The sequence below is a fragment of the Epinephelus fuscoguttatus genome, linkage group LG6 (assembly GCF_011397635.1).
Source record: "Epinephelus fuscoguttatus linkage group LG6, E.fuscoguttatus.final_Chr_v1".
NCBI classification, from domain to species: Eukaryota; Metazoa; Chordata; class Actinopteri; order Perciformes; family Serranidae; genus Epinephelus; species Epinephelus fuscoguttatus.
In genome coordinates, this window is record NC_064757.1 from 35,815,948 (window position 1) to 35,838,093 (window position 22,146).

At 40.2% G+C, this 22,146-nt stretch overlaps 1 protein-coding gene across 1 annotated transcript; it reads right to left on the reverse strand.

Moving 5' to 3' along the window:
* Positions 1-583: 583 nt before the first annotated feature.
* si:ch73-29c22.1 (kelch-like protein 20) lies at positions 584-21,852 on the reverse strand. The gene is made up of 8 exons (XM_049577719.1): positions 21,660-21,852; positions 15,979-16,136; positions 9,518-9,701; positions 6,412-6,555; positions 5,859-5,992; positions 3,216-3,427; positions 1,451-1,557; positions 584-641 (listed from the first exon to the last, which is right to left on the reverse strand). The coding sequence occupies exons 2-8, from the start codon at positions 16,103-16,105 to the stop codon at positions 584-586; spliced, it is 966 nt and encodes a 321-aa protein (XP_049433676.1). The 5' UTR covers positions 16,106-16,136; positions 21,660-21,852.
* Positions 21,853-22,146: the final 294 nt, after the last annotated feature.

Here is a 22,146-nt window from a genome sequence, read left to right on the forward strand (position 1 = left end):
GGACTTAGCACAGGGTCAATAACCATCATATACCATGTACCCAGGAAGGTATGAGGCTATGAAAAATGAGATACTACCCAAGCCTACTACTTTATCTGCTAGAGTATCATGATTAAGATCTAGACGGGTATGTGAGGCCAGTGTATAAAACATCCAGTACTGGCTGGGCCATTTTTATGGTAGTACCAAATCCAATTGTTAAATCTAAATTCAAATATTTTATTTATCTGTTTTTTGTGGGGGAAAAAAAATCCAACCTGAAATTTATTTGCCGCTGATTCATCTCTATGAAAGAGCTGTGTTTTGTAATCTAGAGACATAAAAAGACCCATAACTTTAATGGTAACCTGGTAGCCTATAATGTGCTTTAATTTAATGCTCGTAGTCATTTTGTATAACAGCCGCTGCCAGCTTTGACTAATGCAGCGATGTCTCATTTTGGAGTGAACTCTTCAATTATTCAGTCATTATGCTGCCTTACTTGAAGCCTATCACAATGTGTCCCAGAGCCTGGCATACATCCATTAGGCTATTTCTCTCTAACACCTCTGTCCTGTTCATATAATACAAGCATTGTCGAGGCTCAGCACAGCACAGCCACTCTGCCTCCTGGATGCTTGCTCTTCATGCTTCCAAAGTGTCTAAAAACAGATGGAGAGGGAAACAGTCAGACTCAGACATTGAAGCACTCAGATTCTGTAAGCAGCCTGGAGGCATATATAAGATATAGGAGCCTTACATGAGCCTGGTGCATGAATCACAAAGTGACTGTGAGTATTTGTCTGGCTGTAAGCAGCAGACTTTCTTGATGTAAAGTATGTTTGTCCTTAGCTTGAAATTCATTTGACAACTGTACCCAAATGGCAAGATTATCTGTAACATTAATTAACATAATGTTACATAGAAATGTTAATGAATAGAAGTAATTACTTTGGATGATAAGGTTTTTATCTTTTTCCTTATTCATCGTCACTTTTTAGTAAATGTCTCGCCTGACTTTGAACAGTTGGAGTCAATATTTGCTCTCCTTTTATAGTCTGCGCCACACTATGCCTGTGTGATTTCACACTGAGTGCAATTGTAAATAATTTTATTCCTCACAAATGTGGGATCAGATGATACATACATTACTTTAAGTTATCCAGCTCACTCCTTCTTAGTTAACTCCTAAAAACAAAGTAGATCCTATTGCTAAAATATTGACTTTAAATTCAGATAAACACAAAATATTCTATGTTTTCTGCTACTGTATTAAGTCTTGGTTATCCCTGCATCCTTAGTGTGTTGCGTGGCTTTTATGCATCCTACATTAACAAACAAAAAAAAAATATTTTAGAACTCAGGGCATTCTTTGAAAGATGAGTAATCTCATGGCAGCCAAGTTTAAAAACGCCACAGCACTGAGAACAAAGCAGCTTCAAAGATGTCATGGCATTGTTTTTCCTCTTACCTCCATGTGTTGGTTTCATGACAGTAAGCCTCTATTGTTTTCAGATTGGTGACACCGTCAGAGCCTCCCACAGCCAGCAAGGCACCGTTGAAGACTACAAGGGACATCTGAGGCACAATACACAAGAGTGAATATGAAACTGTTATATGCCATTACACTCACAAATGAGATGAATGAAATATGAAATAAACTGGACTTGTTATTTTGACCTTTTCTTTTCAATATATTAAACCATCCATTCACAGCATGCATATAATAGTTTAGTAGACATCTTTTAGACTTGATAGCGGCATGGTTTTATGGATAGTATTGTTGGTCGGTCAGTCCACCATTTTGGTTCAGACTGAAAGATCTAAACAACTATTGGATTGACTGCCATGAAATTTTGGTTTTACATCTGGTGCCACTAGCAAGTCAATGTTGAGTAAAATGTCTTGACAACAACTGGATGGATTGCAATGAAATTCGTTACAGACATTTAGGTCCCCCTTAGGATGAATTGTAATAATTTGGCAATTCCTTGAGGGATAATGTTGGTATTTTTCAACCTGAATCCTACTTTCCTATGTTTTTTGTGTCGAGGTAACTGATGGGAACAACAATTTTTTAAATTGGCCCAGTATCAAGTGAGCCAGCAGCGGCGAAACAGGCTGCAATATCCTCCCCGGACCCTGTGTCCTCATATGAGGGCAACACATTTTGGACTTACTTGACCTTATACTTCATTCTTCTTAACTCAGACCTGTTGTCCTCATTCGTGGACACTTTTTGTGCCATCTAGTGTTAGTAAGAGCACAATACAGTAATCCATGTAAAAATGTATAGTTAATAATGTTTGTAGTTTGATATGGCAACAAATTTGACCAATTCTAGCAACAGTAACAAGCTAAGACACTGTTATTAGGAAGCACTCGAAGACAATGGCACTTTATTATCATCTCGTGAGGACATTGGGACTTATTTATCATTGAATGTTTAGTTATTTTATACTTATTGGGTCCTGTTGATCCCAAATAGCTAAGAGAAATAAAAAATACATACCAAATAAAAGTTTGGGTCTCAGGAGGGTATACCAACTTATGGACATTTGGCACTGTCAATTTACATCCACTAAAAGTGCTTGTTTTTGCTACCAACAGGCTCATATTGTTATTATGGATGTCTGACAGTATTATGGAAAGCCTCCCTACAGAGACAGACCTTTTTGTTAAATAGCAGGTGCTTTTTGTTTAACCAGAAACAGCCCAATAAACGTTATCGCCAAACCCACCAGACTCCCTTTAAATAAACAGTTATTTTAGCATGTGTAGAGGCAGTGTATTTTCACACCTTACTGCATGAATTAAGGGTTTGTTTAACCAAACCGGAGTTGGTGATTGTTGAAACAGTGAAAAGACAAAGCAAAATGGCTTTTGTGAGTTTTATTTTGTTTCTGTTGACTTTGAATGAAGTGTGTTTTGTGATGTTGAAATTGTGTGCAGTGTGTGTGTGTGTGTGTGTGTGTGTGTGTGTGTGTGTAGAGGAGTCTTTTTAAAAACAAAACAAAAACTGACTGTAGGATCCAAAAATAGTAATGAGACCTTAAACCTCTACTGAAATATTTTAGGTAATCTGTGAAAGAAAACCGTGTTCCTCCCTCTGTCATGTAAGTTGTTTTACTTCTCTCCATCCTCTCTGTGCTTATCATTTGAATGTAAAAATAAACCAGACTTTGAATCAGAAGGGAGGCCTGATATCTGATGTGCCTGAGTGATCCATTACTCACATCATCCCTCTTGCTCCTCATACGTTTGACAGGAGTCCACCTCATAGTGTCCGGGTCAAACCTCTCAGCACCGCAGAGCTTCAAGTTGAGCTCGTCTTTGCCCCCGGCCACATAGATGTGTCCCAGGTAAACGGTGCAGCCGGCGTTCTCCCTGGGACTCAGCATGTGGGCGCATATCGACCAGGTACCGTCTACAGGGTTGTATCGCTCCACTGGGGGACATTTAGAGGATAGCAGGAGTCAAACAAGGCCAAATGTACCATAAAATACACAACTGCATGAGTAACACTACTTTACAGACAGGTAGTGTTTATATTTATATATAAAAGTGTCTAAGGCCACATTGAACTGCTGCAATTCTAGATGCACATAAAAAGCCTAAAATGTCTCCCAGAAAGCAAGATACCAATTATGTGAATATATTTTCGATTTATTTTCCAACTAAAGCCTATTTAAAACAAAATAATAACGTAATTTTCAAACATTTACCATGACCGTAAACTTGATGGGAACCACATAAAGGTTGTGGGAATTTCACTGACGTGCACTTCTCACAGACTGAAATAGTCGGTAGCAAGTGGCAGCACAACATAACCCTTGTTTATCTTTAGCAAGGTCAGGGAGCTAAAGAATGTGTGTGTGTGTGTGTGTGTGTGTGTGTGTGTGTGTGTGTGTGTGTGTGTGTGTGTGTGTGTGAATGCAAATTAGGTGACTCGCTGAAAAATAAAGGTCAGGCCAGTCGTCATGTGTGACCTAAGTCCTGCCACACGTCAAAAAGCTGTCAAAGAAAGCTGAGATTTATATCAAATAGCATTGGGAAAGAGTCAATTTACAGAAATGCCTTAAAGCAACTATTCTAGTTGAATATTTGCACAGTAACATTCCCACATAAATAAATGATCAGTACCATGTCTTTCAGGTTGTTTTGAAAGTTGTGCTACTTTGTATGATTTGTGCCAGCTGTAACAAGTCACATTATGACATGAAAACTGGCAGATAATTTAAAAAGAGGTGGTTTAATTACATTTTTAATAGAGTTTTCCACTAGGAATTTAAAGAAGTGCTTAAACTATTAATCAGTTCATCAATTAGTAAACAGGAGAAAAATTAATCACTTTTATTTTGGAGAATTAATTAATCCTTTAAAGCTACAGTAGGTAACTTTTTTAGCCAACATGACAAAAGGTTATTTTTTATGTTACTGTCACTATCCTGACAACAGTACATGAGGCAGATAATCTGTGATAAAGATAATTCTCCTCTACCTCTTCATAGAGCTCCTAATGGCATTTGCAAAGACAACCAATCAAAGCAGAGGAGTCAGAGCTGTCAGTCATGTCAGTCACTGCTCGTGAGCTTTGATCAAACTAGGCGGTGCTGATCAAATATAAATAACGATTCTGTCACCCCATTGGCTCTTTTTAACCTCAGATGTTTTCAGAAACATTTTAGTGCACTGTTTAGCTTTAAAATGAGAATATTTGCTTTGGTTGGTGGGCTTTGTTTGGGCTTGACTGTGTCCATCATGGTGACTGGGTCACAAACTTCTACATTGTACAGCTAAACAATACACTAAACTATCCATCCGTCCTTTTTCAACTACTTATCCGAAGTCGGATCGTGGGGGCAGCAGGAGGCTGATGAGATATGTAATCCCTCCAGCGTGTTCTGGGTCTACCCTCGAGCCTCCTACCAGTGGGATGTGCCTGAAACACCTCCAATGGGAGGTGCCCAGGAGGATCCTGATCAGATGCCCGAACTACCTCAACTGACTCTTTCAATGCAAAGAAGCATCTGATCTACTCCCAACTCCCTCTGGATGTTCGAGCTCCTTACCCTATCTCCAAGGCCGAGCCCAGCCACCCTCATTCTTTCGGTTACTATCCAGAGCTCATGACCATAGGTGAGGGTTGGGACATAGATGGACCAGTAAATCAAAAGCTTTGCCTTCTGGCTCAGCCCCTCTTTACCATGACAGTTTGGCACAGCGCCCGCATCACTGCAGACGCTGTGCCAAACCGCCGATCCATTTCACACTCCATTCTATCCTCAATGGTGAACAAGACACAGTCACTCACTCCCAACCCGGAGGGGACAATTCACCATTTTCTGGCAGAGAACCATGGCCTCGGTCATACACTAAAAAATTTTCTGAAAACATTTGAAGCGAGAAATAGGCAATGGAGTAACAGAATCTTGATCCATATTTGATCAGCGTTGGCACTACACAGCGCTGACAGTTTGACTGTAGTTCATGAGTAGCAATTGACATGATTGACAGCTGCTCTCTCTGAAAATGGCCTGTGTTTGGCCAAAGTCTCCCATCACAGCTCTAAAGGCTAAAAACAGTGCCAAGCAGAGGTGCAGAAGTCTATTTTTTTCTCAGACCACTTAAATGACAATATACTCAAAGTCTGCTCTGGGTTTTTTGCCCAATGACGCCAAAATTAAACTACCTACCCCAGCTTTAAGTCATTTATTAAAGCAATAACAACAGGTATTTGTTGGTGCCAGCGTCTCAAATGTAAGGATATGCTGGATTCTTCTGCTTTCTATCACTGTAGACTGAAAAACTGTGACAATTTGTGACTGACCAAGGTTCAGTGTCAATGACGCTCTTTCATTTGCAACCTCATCACTCACCTGTGTTCAGAGCCATATCGTCATCATTCCCCCCGATCACATACAAGTAACCCTCCAGCACAGCAGCCACAGCTCCGGTGCGTCTGGTCGGCATGGCTGTCTGCTTGCTCCATGTGTTCATTTTCGGGTCGTACCTGGAACAACGACACAAAGGTTGGCAAGACCAATTTAACAAATGGTCCGTCAGTCATTCGTGTTTTTGCATAACTCAAATGAATCATGTCTTTGTTCCTTCCTCTGAGTCAGCCACTTCAGATTGCTCTCAAAGTAATGTGAGATGTCAGGTCATTAAAATCATTATTACTTTCATTCTATGATATATGTAAGACACAGCCTCATTTTGTTCCACAGAGACAAATGAAAATGTGCTTTAAAAATGTTTTCTTTGCAAAAACCAAGAAACCTTTTGAGTGGAGGATTTTACGTGGAAAGTAATAGATAGTATCCCTTAATATCGTGGAGATGTCTTAAACATAGTCTTTACAGAATGCATTAAGAGGATTCACAGTTTAAGGTAAGATATTGACCTTCTGTAGCACTCATGCAACAGTACCTCTCCACAGTATTTATGGCAGTAATGCCGTCATGTCCTCCAATAGCATACAGATATCCGTCCATCGCCACCAGACACACTCCGCTGCGGGGGCTGCTCAAGGGTGCTACATCTGTACTCCAGCTGTCCATGTCTGGGTTGTACCTGCCGTGAAGGAGGTCAAGGAGCGGTTATATCAAAGTGTTGGTGGACAGTTACATCAGCTGCTGGTAATAACAACCAACACAGGCAAAAGCTTTCATAGAAATGTGTGTTTTTTTGTTTTGTACGCCTGCAACTGTGTGCTTTTGAGGAACACATTCACACTGAGAGAACGTATTTGAGGAGTGTGGGCATCTGTGTAAACATCTGCCGGCGTTTCCTCTCCACTGGAAGGCTATTAAAAAAAATGTTTTCTTTCCATTCAAGGCCATTAGATGAAAACCCACATCCCACAAAACAACACTTCTAATTGGCAAATTTCTTGCTTGAGTGGGATGTCGGCAATTCCCCAGAAATATCAGTACTGTGGCTACCAGTCAGAGATTAGATGCACTCTGGTAACCAGAATGAGAGCTAGCTGGTTCAGACCACTAACAGCTGATCAGTCTGGGGGCAGGTCTCTTCCTGCTGGTCTGCAGCCGGCTGGCCGGGGATGATCCTTATGGGGTCATCTGGCTGGCATTCAGTTAAGGAGTGTCCTTCTGTGGGAATTGGGAACAGAGCCAGCTGCTTCGAGACATCTGATAGAGTAGGAGGAGAGGAAATGGGAAAAAATGTGCAACAGGAGAGCAGAGTACGTGTGTGTGTGTGTTTATTTTTTATTAACTCTGTTTATGAAGAATTAATACCCTGGCAGTATGAAAAACATGAGGGGAAATCAGGCAAAGTCAGGATTTTGGGAGGTCCATTGCTCACTCAAAAGATGCCTTAAGGTTACAACTTGAGTTTAATGTTAATTTTTGCCTCACTGCTGGCCTCTGCTGTTCAGTAATGTTAACAACAAGAAATTAATTCATATATCTCTCTCTCCCTCACCAAATCTAGTGATAAAGTAGACAAAAATTAGTCAAAAAGAATTGCTTTTAGCATCAGATTTGTACTGTTAAAAAGCAAACCAAAGGTTAGGCTAAGTAAATTTCCTCAAAAGGGGAGTGGGTGGAAAATTTTGGGAAAGAGGTCTTTTTGCATCATGGGTAGGAAAAACAACTCAGACAACAAAATTACAGTTAGTCCACTCCTCTTATTTCTAAATACAGAAATCCACAGAACAGTTTTTCCACGAATTGCTCACTTTGTTTCTCTCACTAGCATGATGATGGATTTTGCTAGTGAGCACTTTCAGAATGATTAGAGCAGGGTGCCAAATACAGGAGAGCCAAATGAGCTTGGCTTCTCTTGATAAGTCTTCCTTTCCTGGAAGCACGATTTGTGAAAGTCTGGGGGCTAAAATTATGTTGATCTGTTCTGTATGACATCTATTGCACGTCTGTCCATCCTGGAAGAGGGATCCCTCCTCAGTTGCTCTTACTGAGTTAAAAAGAAAACAAGGGAACTTAAAGATTCAATAGCCAGTTTTGATACCTGTGTGGATGTTTGGCGTGGCCATTAAGTAATTATCATATCCTCATATAAGGACATTAGATTTTGGGTTTACTTCACCCTTATACTTCATTCTACTTAACTCAGACCTGTTGACCTCGTTCGTGGATGCTTTTTTGTGCCATCTAGTGGTAGTAAGAGCACAATACACTGATCCATGTAAAAACATGGACATGGACATAAAAGTGAACAAGGTCCAAACTCTGATCACATTTTATGGTCGAAACTTGTTAATTCATGTTTGATAATGTATGTTGTTTGATATGGCAACACATTTGACCAATTTTAGCAACAGTAATAAGCTAAGACACTGTCATTACAAAGTGCTCATTTGAAGACATTGAGACTTTATTATCGTCTCGATAAGTGACATTTGGACTTAATTATCGGTGACAATGTTAGTTTTTATACTCATCAGAGTTTGAGTCTCAGGAGGATATATCGGATGTGCTGACATAAAGCAAGCAGGTCTATATGCTTGAAGCTACAAATGTCTTTGCAATAAGAGTCTCAATCAGTGTTCTCTCTGAAGCATGAAAAGCTCCACTCCGCCCCCCTATAAAGAAAAGAGTGAGCTCCCCTGAAAGCCATGATTTAGCTCACACACTGGGGAAAGGTTAAGATTAACTACAGACCTGTGATATTGATGGTTACGGTTGACATCAGGGAATAGGGGTGGGTATGACATAAGAAATGAGAAAAAGTGATTCAGTGAGAAATGCACAGCAACTTATTACTGTCTGCATAGCAGCCTGTTTTCTGCACATGATCCTCTGCTGCAGCATATCTGCAATTCTAATATGTTTTACATAACATGCTTTGGGGTTAAATGACATGCCTCTTGGATTACAGTTTCCTCATATCTGTAATAATTCAACATATTTGTGCCCTTTATGTTGTAAAGTGGTGCTGCTATCTTGGCTACTCTCATGTAAAATAGATTTTTAATCTCATCTGGGTCCATTTCATGGTTAAATAAGGTTATATAAACAGTAGGGCAGGGTTTTTTTCCATGTACAGAGGTCTCCAAGTTCAGACTGTAACCTTAAGTAATTTCTTGCCCTACACGGTCTCAAGCTGCAGCACATTCACCACTCCACTGTCAGCACCAAGGTCACAAGTGGCTGACTGATAGCACTTCGATGTCTGCACATGGCACCTACATTACATTTACATGGCTTCATCCTCCACAGATCAACCAGGGAGGAGTTCTCTGTAACAACCTGACTGTCAGAGCCAGACAGCTTTTGCTTATTAAGATATGACTGGTATCTCACACTGTCACCGCAGCTTCAACTCGCTTTCACTTTCTCTGGCTGTGATAACCTGTGTGAGGTAATGAAATGTCAGTTTGATTCACCTTTCACCAGAAAATCAACATAAATTCCAAACTATTTCAGTCACAGCCTCTCATGTAGTCAGGAGTTAGATGTTTAACTGGAACATGAGATGTAAAATAATTGCAAAATTGAGACACTATGCGCGACTTGTTAGTAGAAGACATTTAGCAACTGTATTGTCTCACCTCTCCACACTGCTGTAACATCGGATGTTATCTTCCCCGCCCACTGTGTAGATCTTGCCATCCAGCGTGCCCACGGCCACTTTGCCACGACTGTTGACCATGCGTGCTGCTGTCCTCCACTCATTGTACTCGGGACAGAACTGTTCTACCAAACAGGATGGGTCATCCTGGGTCCATCCTCCGACTGCCAACACAATACAAGACACTCATTATTTTATGTCAGTTCAATCAAAAACATTTTCTGTCCCCATTCAGCTGATGAGCACCAGGCCTATCTTTATGGTGCTGCCATAAAAGGAAAAATAAATCTTTTCCTTGGCACCTGGATGAAAACATAATCTTTAAACTGCAAATAGAAATGTCAATCAGCAACTCACATTTTCAAATGTGACAGTTTCTTTTACAGAACTTCCTCTTCTGACTTCTTTCTATCATATCTCACTTTTTTCCACTGCTCTATATGCAGTAGAAGCAGTAAACAAATTTAGGCATGGATCCAATAGTGTTGAGCTGTTTTGACTGGTTTCCATGGTGATCCTTGGCAGAACGAGGTGCGATTCAGGAAATGGAAAAATCGCCAAAGTGAACTCAAAATTATGAGTAATTTAAAAGACTGCAAATGCACAGATGGGTGACAAATTACAGGCAAGAAAAAACAACATTAACTGTCTTAGTCAGGTGTCGGGCCACAAAGAGCCTCAAGATTTGATTGATTGACTTTTATTTTTTGTCACGCACACAAAAATGTGCACAACTCTCACGGGGTTTACAAGACATCATTTTAATAATGTTGCAGTGATCAGTCCAAAATACATGTTTTCTTACTGCTCAGTCCCAAACAAAACACTCTTCCCTCTATCCCAGGCTTGTCAAATAGAGCTGGTTCCCTTTCTGAAACATAGCTCAGATTTTTTTATGGTCATCTAACCAAAAGAAATCAACAAAATGGAGGTCATTTTACTAAAAAGTAAATCCCTTATGTCTAAACTTTAGGTTACCTGGGTAACCCCAGTTCTCTGACAACTTAGTGAGGTATCTCACTATGGGAAATGCTCTCAGGCGTGACCGATCATGGAAGCTCCAATAACACCACCTCTATTTGGGGACAGACCAATCATCTTGAGTTGCACAGACCAGCCTGTCCCCCTTTATAAATGCCTGCAGCGTCCCGCCTATCATTCTCACTTTCTTCCCCGTGAAGATCATGAGAGCTCCTCAGCTGTCCTGACACAATTGTCAAGATAGTCACTGAACATGGAGATCTAGTGTCAGGACTTTTGGATTTTGTATTTCATTAAGAAACCTTACAATTGTTCATGTGGGTGTTTTCAGGTTGTGGTGGACATTTACTTGTTTGTACCTTAAAGAACAAGTTAACATGTCCAGATGAGCTGTGTGTCTGTTTATCCTACTGCTTTTAGCCGTTGAGGTTAATTTTCATTTTAGCTAACGACAGCGTTAGCGATGGCAAACACCGAATCCTCTAAAGCCTGGGTCTTCAACAGGGGGTCCGTGACCTCTAGGGGGTACTCAGAGTTACTATAAGCCTCTAAATAATCTAATTAACTAATGAAAGTTTTAGCAAGTAAAATGTGTCTGAAAATCCACATTAACGTGAATCTAACATATTATTAGCCAACATAAATCAGCCTATTCATCAAACCTATTAGTTAACAGTACACAACATTTTTGATAGGTTGACTGTTACCCAGGAATCACTATGTGATCATGTGAGCTAGCTAACACTACATCACTGTGCAGCACCTGTAATTATTTTTGCACATTAGCCAGTTAGCTGTATTACTAAGTGTACAGACATTCTTGTGTGCCACAATGGATTGTTTCATAACTTTTTAACAGACACTGACGCACCGTCCACCGTAGAAACCACCACTGAAAGTGCAGAGGGTGAGGCTAACGCACCTAGCAATGCTACCACTGCTGCTTAATTAGCAGCTAGGCAACCAAGAGAAGACCCGAAAAATATTCAAAACTATCTCAAGTGCAACTCTTTTTTTAAAAAAATATATGTAGTAAGGGTCCCTGCTGTCTGTGTTTGGGCCAAGGGGTCCTTAGTCTGAAAAACGATGAAGACCCCTGCTCTAAAGGGAACACTGGTGGTAGCAAAGGCAAGGCATCAAGTCCCGCCCTTGCCCAGCCACTTGTGGACTCACCATATTGGGGAAAGACCCCCATCCTCTCTGCATTACATGTATGGGTGTAAACATGCCCAGGCTTCTCACACAACAAAAAAAGGTCTGTCCTCTGGAGTGGCATTAAACCAGCTAGTCTCTGAGGCGAATGGTAAAGTTTCCTTAGCATAACTGTACACATAGGGATCTTGTTCAGATAATATTTCACCTAAGGTTTTATATTGTAGCTGTTCTTTATAAGGCAGTAAGTTTTTACAGATCATTATTCTTCATACATGAGGCACATTTTGCTCCTAATCTCCTGAATGTCATAAAGCAACCTGTTCTGGAAGATAAATCGTTAAAATAGAATAAGGATTTCAGCTCATTAGCCCAGGCATAACCATACGAAATGTTCCAATTAAAAATATTTTTAGTGAGTCATTGATCAGAGACAAATCACAAATCTATTCCAGAGTCAAAGCATTTGAAATTTATGTCTGATGATGGGAGGTTGCCACCATATATCTTCACCAATGACCAAAACTGAAGTAATTTATGGACTCCAAACGCCAGAGCAGCTTCAGTTCTCTTTGGCAGAGATGTAACAAGTCTCTGAACATCACTCTTACAAAATATGCACCCTCTTTATGTGTCATGATTAAGTTGGTGGAGAGAGGACTGTCATATAAAATCTTCTATTCTTATGAAGCTCAGTGTAAGTTCAATCAGGAAGACTTTCTTTATGCTATATCCATTAACATTTCTCTCTCTATCCCACTCTCACTGCTTTCTATGGGTGTAAGCCAATCAAACTTTGCCGCAATCTCCTTCAGCCATTCATGCTGCTCCTGCCAAACTTTAAATTTGTTCTCTCTGCTCCTGTCAGCTGTCATTTTAGACTGAATCGTCATGCCCTCCTCCTTTCACATTTCTCGTTCTTATGTGCACACGTAAATTAATATTCTTTTCTCTCAGAACGAGTCTTGCTGGTCGTGAAAGCCTGAGCATTTGATTTACATCATTTTCCATTCATCAAACGTTCATTTTTTTATGTTTCAACCATTTATTTAGGTTTGTTCTTTAATTTGTCACCTGTCAGTATGTTTTTAATGGTCTTTACTTTCGCCTTGAAGGTTCCACTTTTATTTACCCTTTTTAATTTAACAGTCTCAAACAACTCTCCCTTTCTTGTACAATATGATCAACACTCTCCTTAAATACTACTGAGGCTGAATTTATTGCTACAGAATGTAATCCTGTGTTTGCACAGCAGCTCTGTGTGCCTGGTTTCATGCTCCCAGCCTTTTGATGGAGGGAACTGTTGTGTTGTTCTGGAGAATGTGCCGATAATCACTTTCATTATTAACTGTGATGTAGATAATAATGGGCAACTTTGGCAGGGGACTGAAGCTGTTAAATAGCCATTAAATATTAACAGAAGATTCTCTTTAGCACCTCTTTAACAGACTGGAGCAATTACAGTAAAAGGTTACCACAGCACAGTAGTCTCTAGACAGCATGGTATCCATACAGAGGCCGCGTGAGAACAAGATGTGAGAAGGTGTCACTGATGCTTTCGTTTAATGAGCATCACACGCTCTTTTTAAAGGAGCATGTTTACTTTATAATAATGAGGACACAAAATAGGCCTTTTAAACAGAAAATGTTCCACTGAGCTGCCTCAGTTTCAGGGTCCTGGTATTGTGCATGCTGACTCACGGTCCTGGATTACTGTGATGTTTGAATAGATCAGAGCCATTGTTAATGTTATTAGGAACATTTTCCTAGCATGACAAATTGAAATGTGCTGTGAAAAGGGCCTGATACCCAAAGATTTCTTGTGATTCAACCCGTTTTAGTCAAAGTGGTTTTAAAGGGGCTATCCAACAATTTAGTATTGGGCTAATACAAAGTTTCTAAGGCCCTATTTACACCTGGTTTTGACATGTGTCTTGGGTGATCAGATTACAAGGGTATAGCCAACCTGGTCTTGTTCAAATCTGGCGCTTGGTCAGTGACTTCCAGCGTTAGACGCTGACGAAAAAGCTTCACGTCACCATGATAGGCAGCATTAGGGGGAAATGCGTTGGGACAAGAACGATTAAGATGGCGAAAGTCTAACTATGGTGGGTGTGAAGCGTGGTGAATGGGTCCAAAAACCACCAACTTTCACCAGGGAGGCCGGTGTGTGCTTCCTGTAAGACTGAAAAACCAAACCCTGTTTTTATTCCTTAAACCCAACCACATGTGTGTGTTGGCAAAACGTAACCACGTGTGTTTGTTGTTGAAGGAAAAAGTATGTCAGTTCACGGTGTTGTACTGACACAGTGCATTTATTTTGAAAGAGACTGTACACAAACCGTAGATTTCCCATGAAAACCAAAGGGTATTTTGACAAAAGACAATGCATGTAACAGGCAGAACTTGACACGGCATCCCAGAACGTAAACAACCAATGCACCCAGGGTACCTTGTACGTCATATCTGGGTGTGGAACATCCATGACTGAACATCGATATGTGATGAGGTTGGAGTGAGAATGTGTTACAACATGTGTACAACGCTAAATACAAGTGTAAATGACCACTAAGACACATTGTGATCCGATCACTCCAATTATTTGCCGAGGTGGTCTGGGATATGTTGTAGCGTAAATGCAAATACGTCATGATGCTTCCCCGACAAGGACTACGTTCGTCAAAGCTATAAGACAGGATTGTTGATGTAGTGACAGTGTGCTAACTCTACATAACTTGCCCATTTTAGGATGAGTTGGACAAAGTGTTACATGACCATCCATTGTTTTGCACATTGGAAGGAGTCGTGTTGAATTCTGCTGACAGTGATTTCTCCGATTGTACCGACACAACCATAACTTGTCTAGCGAGTAACGAAGTCTAAACACAAGTGGTCAGCTGGAGATAAGATTATTGACCAGGTGTGAAAAGGGATGCGTCTCTGCTGTCCACTTAGGTTCGGATCGCTAAAATGCATGTTTAATACCAGATGTAAACAGGCTCTGAAAGACTAAAAAACAGTTCAAAAATATTAGAAAATGGGCAAGGCCCCTATCACACAGAAAGTGTCTGAGTAGCTGAAAGTGGCTTTTTGTAATTGTTTTTAATGAGAATGAAGCTTTTTGCATTGCGATGCACCTCGCGTTTTTGTCTTCTAGGCACCTTGGATTTTTTCTGCAGTGCTCTGAACTCCTTGAGTTGAAAAACCTTCAACTCAGAGTGGAAGAGCAGCCCACATCATCTCTTTTTTCATCATCTTTTTTCCCATTGTCCAGTTGGATGATTTGAGAGGTGGGCTTTCTGTAGTGGCCACAACAACAAGTTAACAGTTAGTAAACAGTGGAGGAGAAAGTGGTGGTGGCGGTTGCTGGATTCCCAGAGCTAGAGCAAGTACCCTCTGCTGGGCCATCTTACTAACAAGCTACTAATTACTGTAAAAAAAAAAAACAGTAGATTGATTACACAGGAAGGTCAGTGTAAGGATGTGATGGGGTGGTCGCCTGGCAACAATAAAAGGCGCACAAGTTTTTTTTACTTGTGGCATTCACTTAAAAAAAAAGGCATTTTGCAACCTGCGAAATGCTTTCAGTGAGATCGGGGCCCAACTCTCTCCCAAATCAAAAGCTAGAGTGCTAAAACTCAAATTGGTGATGTCATTAAATATAAAGTGTAAAGCCACTCCATAGACAGTGAATTGTGAGAGATGTTATAGATGACACTAAGAGCAGGCAGGGAAATGTTCTGAGTATATGGGTGCATTTTCTGTTTCACAACTGAGAACACTACATTCGGTGGGTCACAAAAACCAGGCTCGAGCAGTTCCAGACTTCTATCTGATGATATTACAAGTTTATGACTTTCATCTCTGGTTTCTGGCTTTAAGGAGGAGCAGCTTACATTCGCAAATATTGATTGAACTTTTCTAGGTCATGGAAATAACATAATGGAATTCTTAATTTAGGCATCGTTCCTCTTTAAATTAATGAAGGAATGAATGTGTGCCATACAGCGCCATAGATAACTCTACTGTAAGCTCCAAAGAGGCTAGATCCTACGGGTGCATTTCCCATAATGCAACTCAGTAACATCTTTCATTAGACTTCCCCTGCCACTTCTTTCAAACTCCATTCAGACTCCTTTGATTGCTAAAGAACATTCCAGACAATCAGCTCTCATTATGCTATTGAAACTGTGCTCTTTTTCCATCCTCCATCCAGAGAGCAGAACTAGAGCAGCTTAAACTGCACTTGGAAGTAAAATCAGTTCAATAAAATCTATATGTCAGATGTATTCAAATGCAGCAACTGACCCACAAACATCATGTCATTGAAGACGTCTTTGGGGGGAAGTTTGCTGAGCTGCTTGCGAAGGGAGAGGGGGCTTGACATGTGGCGACGGTGGCGGGGAGACCCCTCTTTGCGGTCTTTGATCAGCATATGGCGGCGCTCTGGTTCTTGCAGGGCTGCCCTAAAGTATACAGGGATAAAGGGGACATGAAATAAGTGCAGTAACTATGAAGTCACAATTTATTCTTGAGGGAACTATTCAGTAAATGTTATCATTAGAGATACACATTTTTTTAAGAAGTACCATAATTTGTATAAATCATTCAGACTGAACAAAGAACTTGAAATTCATTGATTAGTGTAAAAAATCTGGTGTACTGTATCATCTCACACTGTTTCCTTCAAGTGCTAATTACATTGCAGCAAATGATGATAAATGAATTAATACGATGCAAAACATGCCTCAAAGTCAACTTTGTGTCTCTTAAACGTACCACAACAGAGGCTCTTAATCAAGCTTAGTAAGCTTACCCTTGTTCATTGTACACCCCCATGTTTTATCTCCTCAGCTTTTTACTCAGGGTCTGAAGTCACGATCTGTGCTTCTGTCTCACAGCAGCACCTTGGTGTCACTCAGGTCTCTAGTGTTTTATCAGTACGCGCCGCTCTGTTCCCTGCAGTCTGTCCTTAAACTACTGGCTGTCACAGCTTTCCGCTCTGAAGGACATTGTACTCGACCACTTTGAGTAAAAAAACTTCCCTCCCCTTAGCAACACTAGCAACCAACCCCCACGCAACTTCCCCAAGTGATTCATCCCACCATCCCCGCAAGCTGAAACCCAAGACTCCTCTCACACACCCTACTTCCAGCTTCCTTTTGACAACTGTCATGCTGGAGGAATTTTTGGCATGTACTTTATTTTAGGTTCAGATGAGGGTCCATCAGTGTCCTTTAAGTTACTGTGTCAATGGTGTGAGTTTTGAACCAGGAACAGGCAACCATGGACGGCTAGTAGATTGAGATTCACAGTAACCAGCACTACTAGTCATGTGCTGGTTACTGAAGAACAGGGATACACAACTTGCTTTGCTTCATGATCAAATTAATAATATTTATCAGTATGTATTATAAATCAACCAGTTGTTTCAACCAAGCAATAACCCTCCAGGGTAATTAACAAAGCCAATGCAGAATTGCCAAAAACTGCAGTTCCTTAAATGACCACTTGAGGCTGGCTGAGCAAGTCAATCCTCATAGACCCCCATGTTAAAATGTCCAAATTTATAGCAAAATAAACATGTTTACAGCCTGGTACAAAAACAGTTTTGTTATTTGTTATTGACAACTGCACAATTTAAATGAGAAGTGGGTGCCTTCTGTTGAAAAGTCACTACCACTGTGACAACATTGTTGTAACCATGGCACACACCAAGATTCCCAGAGTACAGGCGTAACAATAGCTGTTGCTATTTCAGTGTGTTTTCAGTTCACGAGAGTCAAGAATTTAATTGTCTAAAAGTCTTGTTCAGTTATGTTGTACTAAAAGACCCTCTAGGGAGCCTGATGTGCTTTTTTTTTTGTTATAATGGCAATGTTTTGTTTTAATAGGTGTGGTGAGGGGCAGTAAGTGGGAGGAGGAGGACCGACAATGCCACCTGGGGGAATTAGAGCCCAGGAAAAACTTTCTCAAGAACTTTAAATTGAGTTGAAAATTCAGGGATAAGGCACACAGACTGGTTACTGAAGCAAGGGGACGTGAAGTCTAAAAAACCCAAATGTTTTTGTGAATTTATTAAAAATAAGCAAATAAGCAGGGACTGGAGCTGCTGGGAGAAAAGAAAAACACATTAATAGTCAAATCAACACAATATAGGGGAATTAAAATAGTTTTATTACAATTATCTTAAAAGAGTCTTGATACACAATATAAATTCACAAGTTAAGTAAAATATCCAGTCCAAATAAAGCTAAACTAAACAAAACCAGGGAAAGTGAAGCAGAGTGCCATCTCATTGGAATCTATGGTGAAGTCCCTGCACTTTATGCATGGAAGGCCCAATCCCAATTCCTATCTTAACCCTCAATCTTAACCCTCAGTCTCAAAAATCTGCGCTCCTGCGAAGCACTAGTGCTGTCCCGATTCTCAGTGGGTTGAGTTAAGGATTAAGATTAAGGGCTGTATGTCCCTTACTTTTGAGATTTTCCAGCACCACACTTGGCGGTGAGTGCTATCCCAGAATCCCTTGCGCATCATCGGCCGAGCCCAGCGGAAATCAGCCGAGTCCGTACGATTCATTCAAAGCAAGATGGTGGCAGAAAGCAGTAAAAAGAAGAGTTATAACTGTGAGTATTTTCGTTGTAAATACGAGTTTAAAAATTATAATAAGCATTGTAATATCTCAGTTAAATGTCATTTTATGGATTTTAGACCTCATTGTTACGTAAACACAAACACATTTTTCGATCGATAGTCAGTAACGTTAACGTTAGCCATCATGGTGCACACAAGCCATAACGTTAGCTGTCGTTCAGTTAACGCTCGAAATATCGTTCTTCTTAGTGGTAATGTTTTTAAGTTTTATCAATATACGTGAAATGTTTGCACCGACATTTTTGTAAGATGACTGGACAGTGTCATCTACTGTAGCCACACCTGCAGACGGCATGATTCGTATCGTTCGTCTGTAACCTTCTTCTTCTACGACTACTGATGACGCAATGTACCTTCTTCTTCTTTTTCTTCTTTTGAACTGACAGACTGGACGGAGCTTTGGCGTAGTGCTGCCCCCCACAGTCTGAAGACGTATCTGCCTTTTCTAAGTCTCAAGATAGCCGTAACACTTGGTTTTTAAGGGCTAGTGAGATTGAGGGTTGAGCTTGAAAGTTAAGATTGAGGGTTAAGATAGCAATTGGGGATGGTGGCTACTAACTGGGACACAAGTGTAGATTGCATCATTTTGCTGTGAGTATTGCTGTGTTGCACCTTAGGTGAACAGGTGGTGGCACCCCTGGGCTCTCCTCGGTGTAGTCTGCCTCTCCGTGAGTGGCCTCTGCTTTACTAAGATAATTGTAAGAATACCAGTATTTTAATTCCCCCTTATTGTTGTGATTTGACTATTGATGTTTTTTTTTCTTTTCTCCCAGCAGCTACAGTTCCTGTTAATTAGCTTATTTTTTGCTAAATTCAATAAAACGTTTGGTTTATTTTTGACTTCAATTTAAGCCTCTTAAAAAAGTATTTCCTGGGGTGTAATTCCCTCAGGTGGCATTGTGGGTCCTCTTCCTACTTTTTCCACTAATTGCCCCTCGTCACATGGGTTTAAATCCATTTTCCTTACCAATAACTTGCATTAGTATTAGTATTATCAAAGTAACCCATATCTGTAAATGCACCATGCTAACCAAGCTAACAGCTAGTGTCAGGATTAGCTCCAACCTCTCATCTAAATATGGTCACTTTGGCTCCCAAGCAAAACAAGATGGTGTCAAAATGCCAAACTCAAGGCCTCAATACGAGAGTACATCTGTTATTTTATACAGTCTATGTTTTCAACCTTTCGACATTTTGCTGTCCACACTCATCTTTGCCAATGGGCATGTCCACTCACAGGTCATGTGTACACAGAGGCGCTGGGGCTTAGCCCTGGCCTCTGTCCTGCCTTGGCACTTTTTTCCCTTTCAAACAAGCTTTATTTTTATGCTTTTAATTCACTCGGGCACCATATGTGTGTTTAAAATTAAAAAAAAAAAAAAAGTCACAGTAGGAGTCAGTTTATTTAATGTGAATAAGAAAATGCCCCCACTCAGCACCCTTTCTGTAGGTTGAGTATTACTAGTGGCTTTCCCCTCTATTTTACTCCGAACGCAGCATTAGTGTTGACAGAAGCATCAGTCTTCCTCTCACCAAAGGTCTCCAGATATCTGTAACTGTCTGAAAAGGAACCTGTCAGCTCCCTCCTTCAAAATCCATTCCATCACTTCTCCGCGTGACTACCTATGCTGCAGGACGCCTATATTTATAACTGTGTCCAGCGGAAACGCCTCAGATGGTATGGTGAATCATCTCATGTAGGTCAGGGAAGATAGGTCAGATGCAAATTCTATGTAGTCACTGCTGTTCTGTTGTCAGTACATGACTTCTGTAAGGCTGACTAAGAAATCGTGTTTGACTCGTTAGCATTATGCAGATGACTCAGATAGACAGATAGATAGATAGATAGATAGATAGATAGATAGATAGATAGATAGATAGATAGATAGATAGATACTCCACCACATTTCCGATGGACATTATATGTTGTACTTTTACTTAACTACATATTTTATTTCACTACATTTATTTAACAGCTACAGTTACTAGTTTTACTTTCCAGTCAAAGATTTTACAAACAAAACACATGATCAATTCATAAAATATGATGCATTATTGATTAAACCAGCCAACAGTATAAGAAGCAGTTTAAAGTAGTTCTACTTTTACTTTAATAAATGATCTCAGTGCTTCCTCCACCCCTGATTAAAGCATTTTTTAAGTCACTTGGACTTTTTACTCGACCTTTCTTGTGTTGCAATGTAATGAAGTAATAACATGTCATTACACTGCAACAGTACTTAAGTGTTTTTTGGGAGTATTTGGGAACAGTTGCACAAAACATCTTAAGTTTTCTTCTTAAGTATGACATTAAAAGCTTAAATTCTCCTTAGCTGAGGGACTTAAACAGTTGCACAGAATCCCTTAAAGGGTTTCCTTGGTTAAGAAAAACCCTTACCTGTTTTTTTTTTTTCACTCATCATTTCACTAAGTTGTTTTCAAGTTAGATAGTGACAAAACGGCTGAAGGAAAGAAGACAAGAAAACCATATTGAAGGAGGAAAGGATTATACTTCTGGAGGCATACCATCACACAAAGCACATACTACAAAGTAAATTTGACCCCCAGAACAGAAAACAATTGTAGGAAGAAACTGCAACAAAAATTAATTCAGTCAAATCAAAATCGTATCCTGGGCACAAAACACTCTTCCTAAGGTGTGTTAGTTTTCTTCATTTATCACTATAAACTTTGTCATGTAGCAGTTAAGATAGAGTCAGAGATACCTTAAGTATTTTTTTTTAACCTTGCCTTGGTTGCTAAGGTCTTTTGTGCAATGGTCTAGGGATTCCTTAAGTATAAGACCAAGACCAGGAGCAAACCATAAATACTTAAGTGGACATTTTAAGAAAACCTTAAGGAAAAGACTTAAGGCTTATTTGTGCAACCAATTTTATTATGAGGAAACTTTAACTAGGACTTTAAGGAAAATATTAACTTAAGGTGTTTTGTGCAGCCACCCTTGTACTTTACATGAGTTTTTATATTTCTGTCAACTTTTACTTTAACTTCACGACATTCCCTGAATAAAATGTAGACTTCAGCTACAATACATTGCTCCTGAGCATCTTAGTTACTTATAACAAAATAGGGAAGTAAGAGAGGAAGAAAGGAGAGATGAAGGGATAAAAGGGATGAACGGACGAATGGACGGCTGACAGAATGGGAGGGAAGGAAAAAAGTAACGAACATATCTCACTTTTTCTGTCCTTCATTTTGAGTATGACACTTGCAGAAACAGCAGGATTAAAATCATACATAGACATTTAGGTCTTAATTGTGTTTGACATATAGGTAGACAGACAGTCAGATAGATGGCTAGCTATACACACCAGTCAAAGCAGCTGCTGCTTCCTGTTGAAGAGGCCCTCAAGAGTTAATCCACCAAGAGATGAGTCCCAGGTCTTCAGGTATAACAGCAGTCAATAGATCCTTGTATTTATCCAGATATTAGTAGCTGAGACTTCCCCACAGGCCCTGCTGAGGTGATTAAAGTATCCTCCTCTGAAATGTCCTGTACATACTCCCCTGAGAATCTACACTGAGACCTAAACACTTGGCTGGCAGCATTGGTATTGCCACATTGTGACCTTGGCAGCTCAGTCTCTCCCGCCTGCCTGGAGCCGCTTGAGCCATTCGGCTGTAAAATCCGAAATTTTTAGGAGGTCAAGGGTTTATTTAGGTCTGTGAGGGTAAAAAATCTGCTGACAGGCTGCTTTGCCGGTCATAAACAGGTCCTTCACATAAAGTCAGCATTTCCTCCTTGACCTGCGTCAACATGGAAACGTAAAAGGTGAAAAATATCAGTGGATGTTGGTT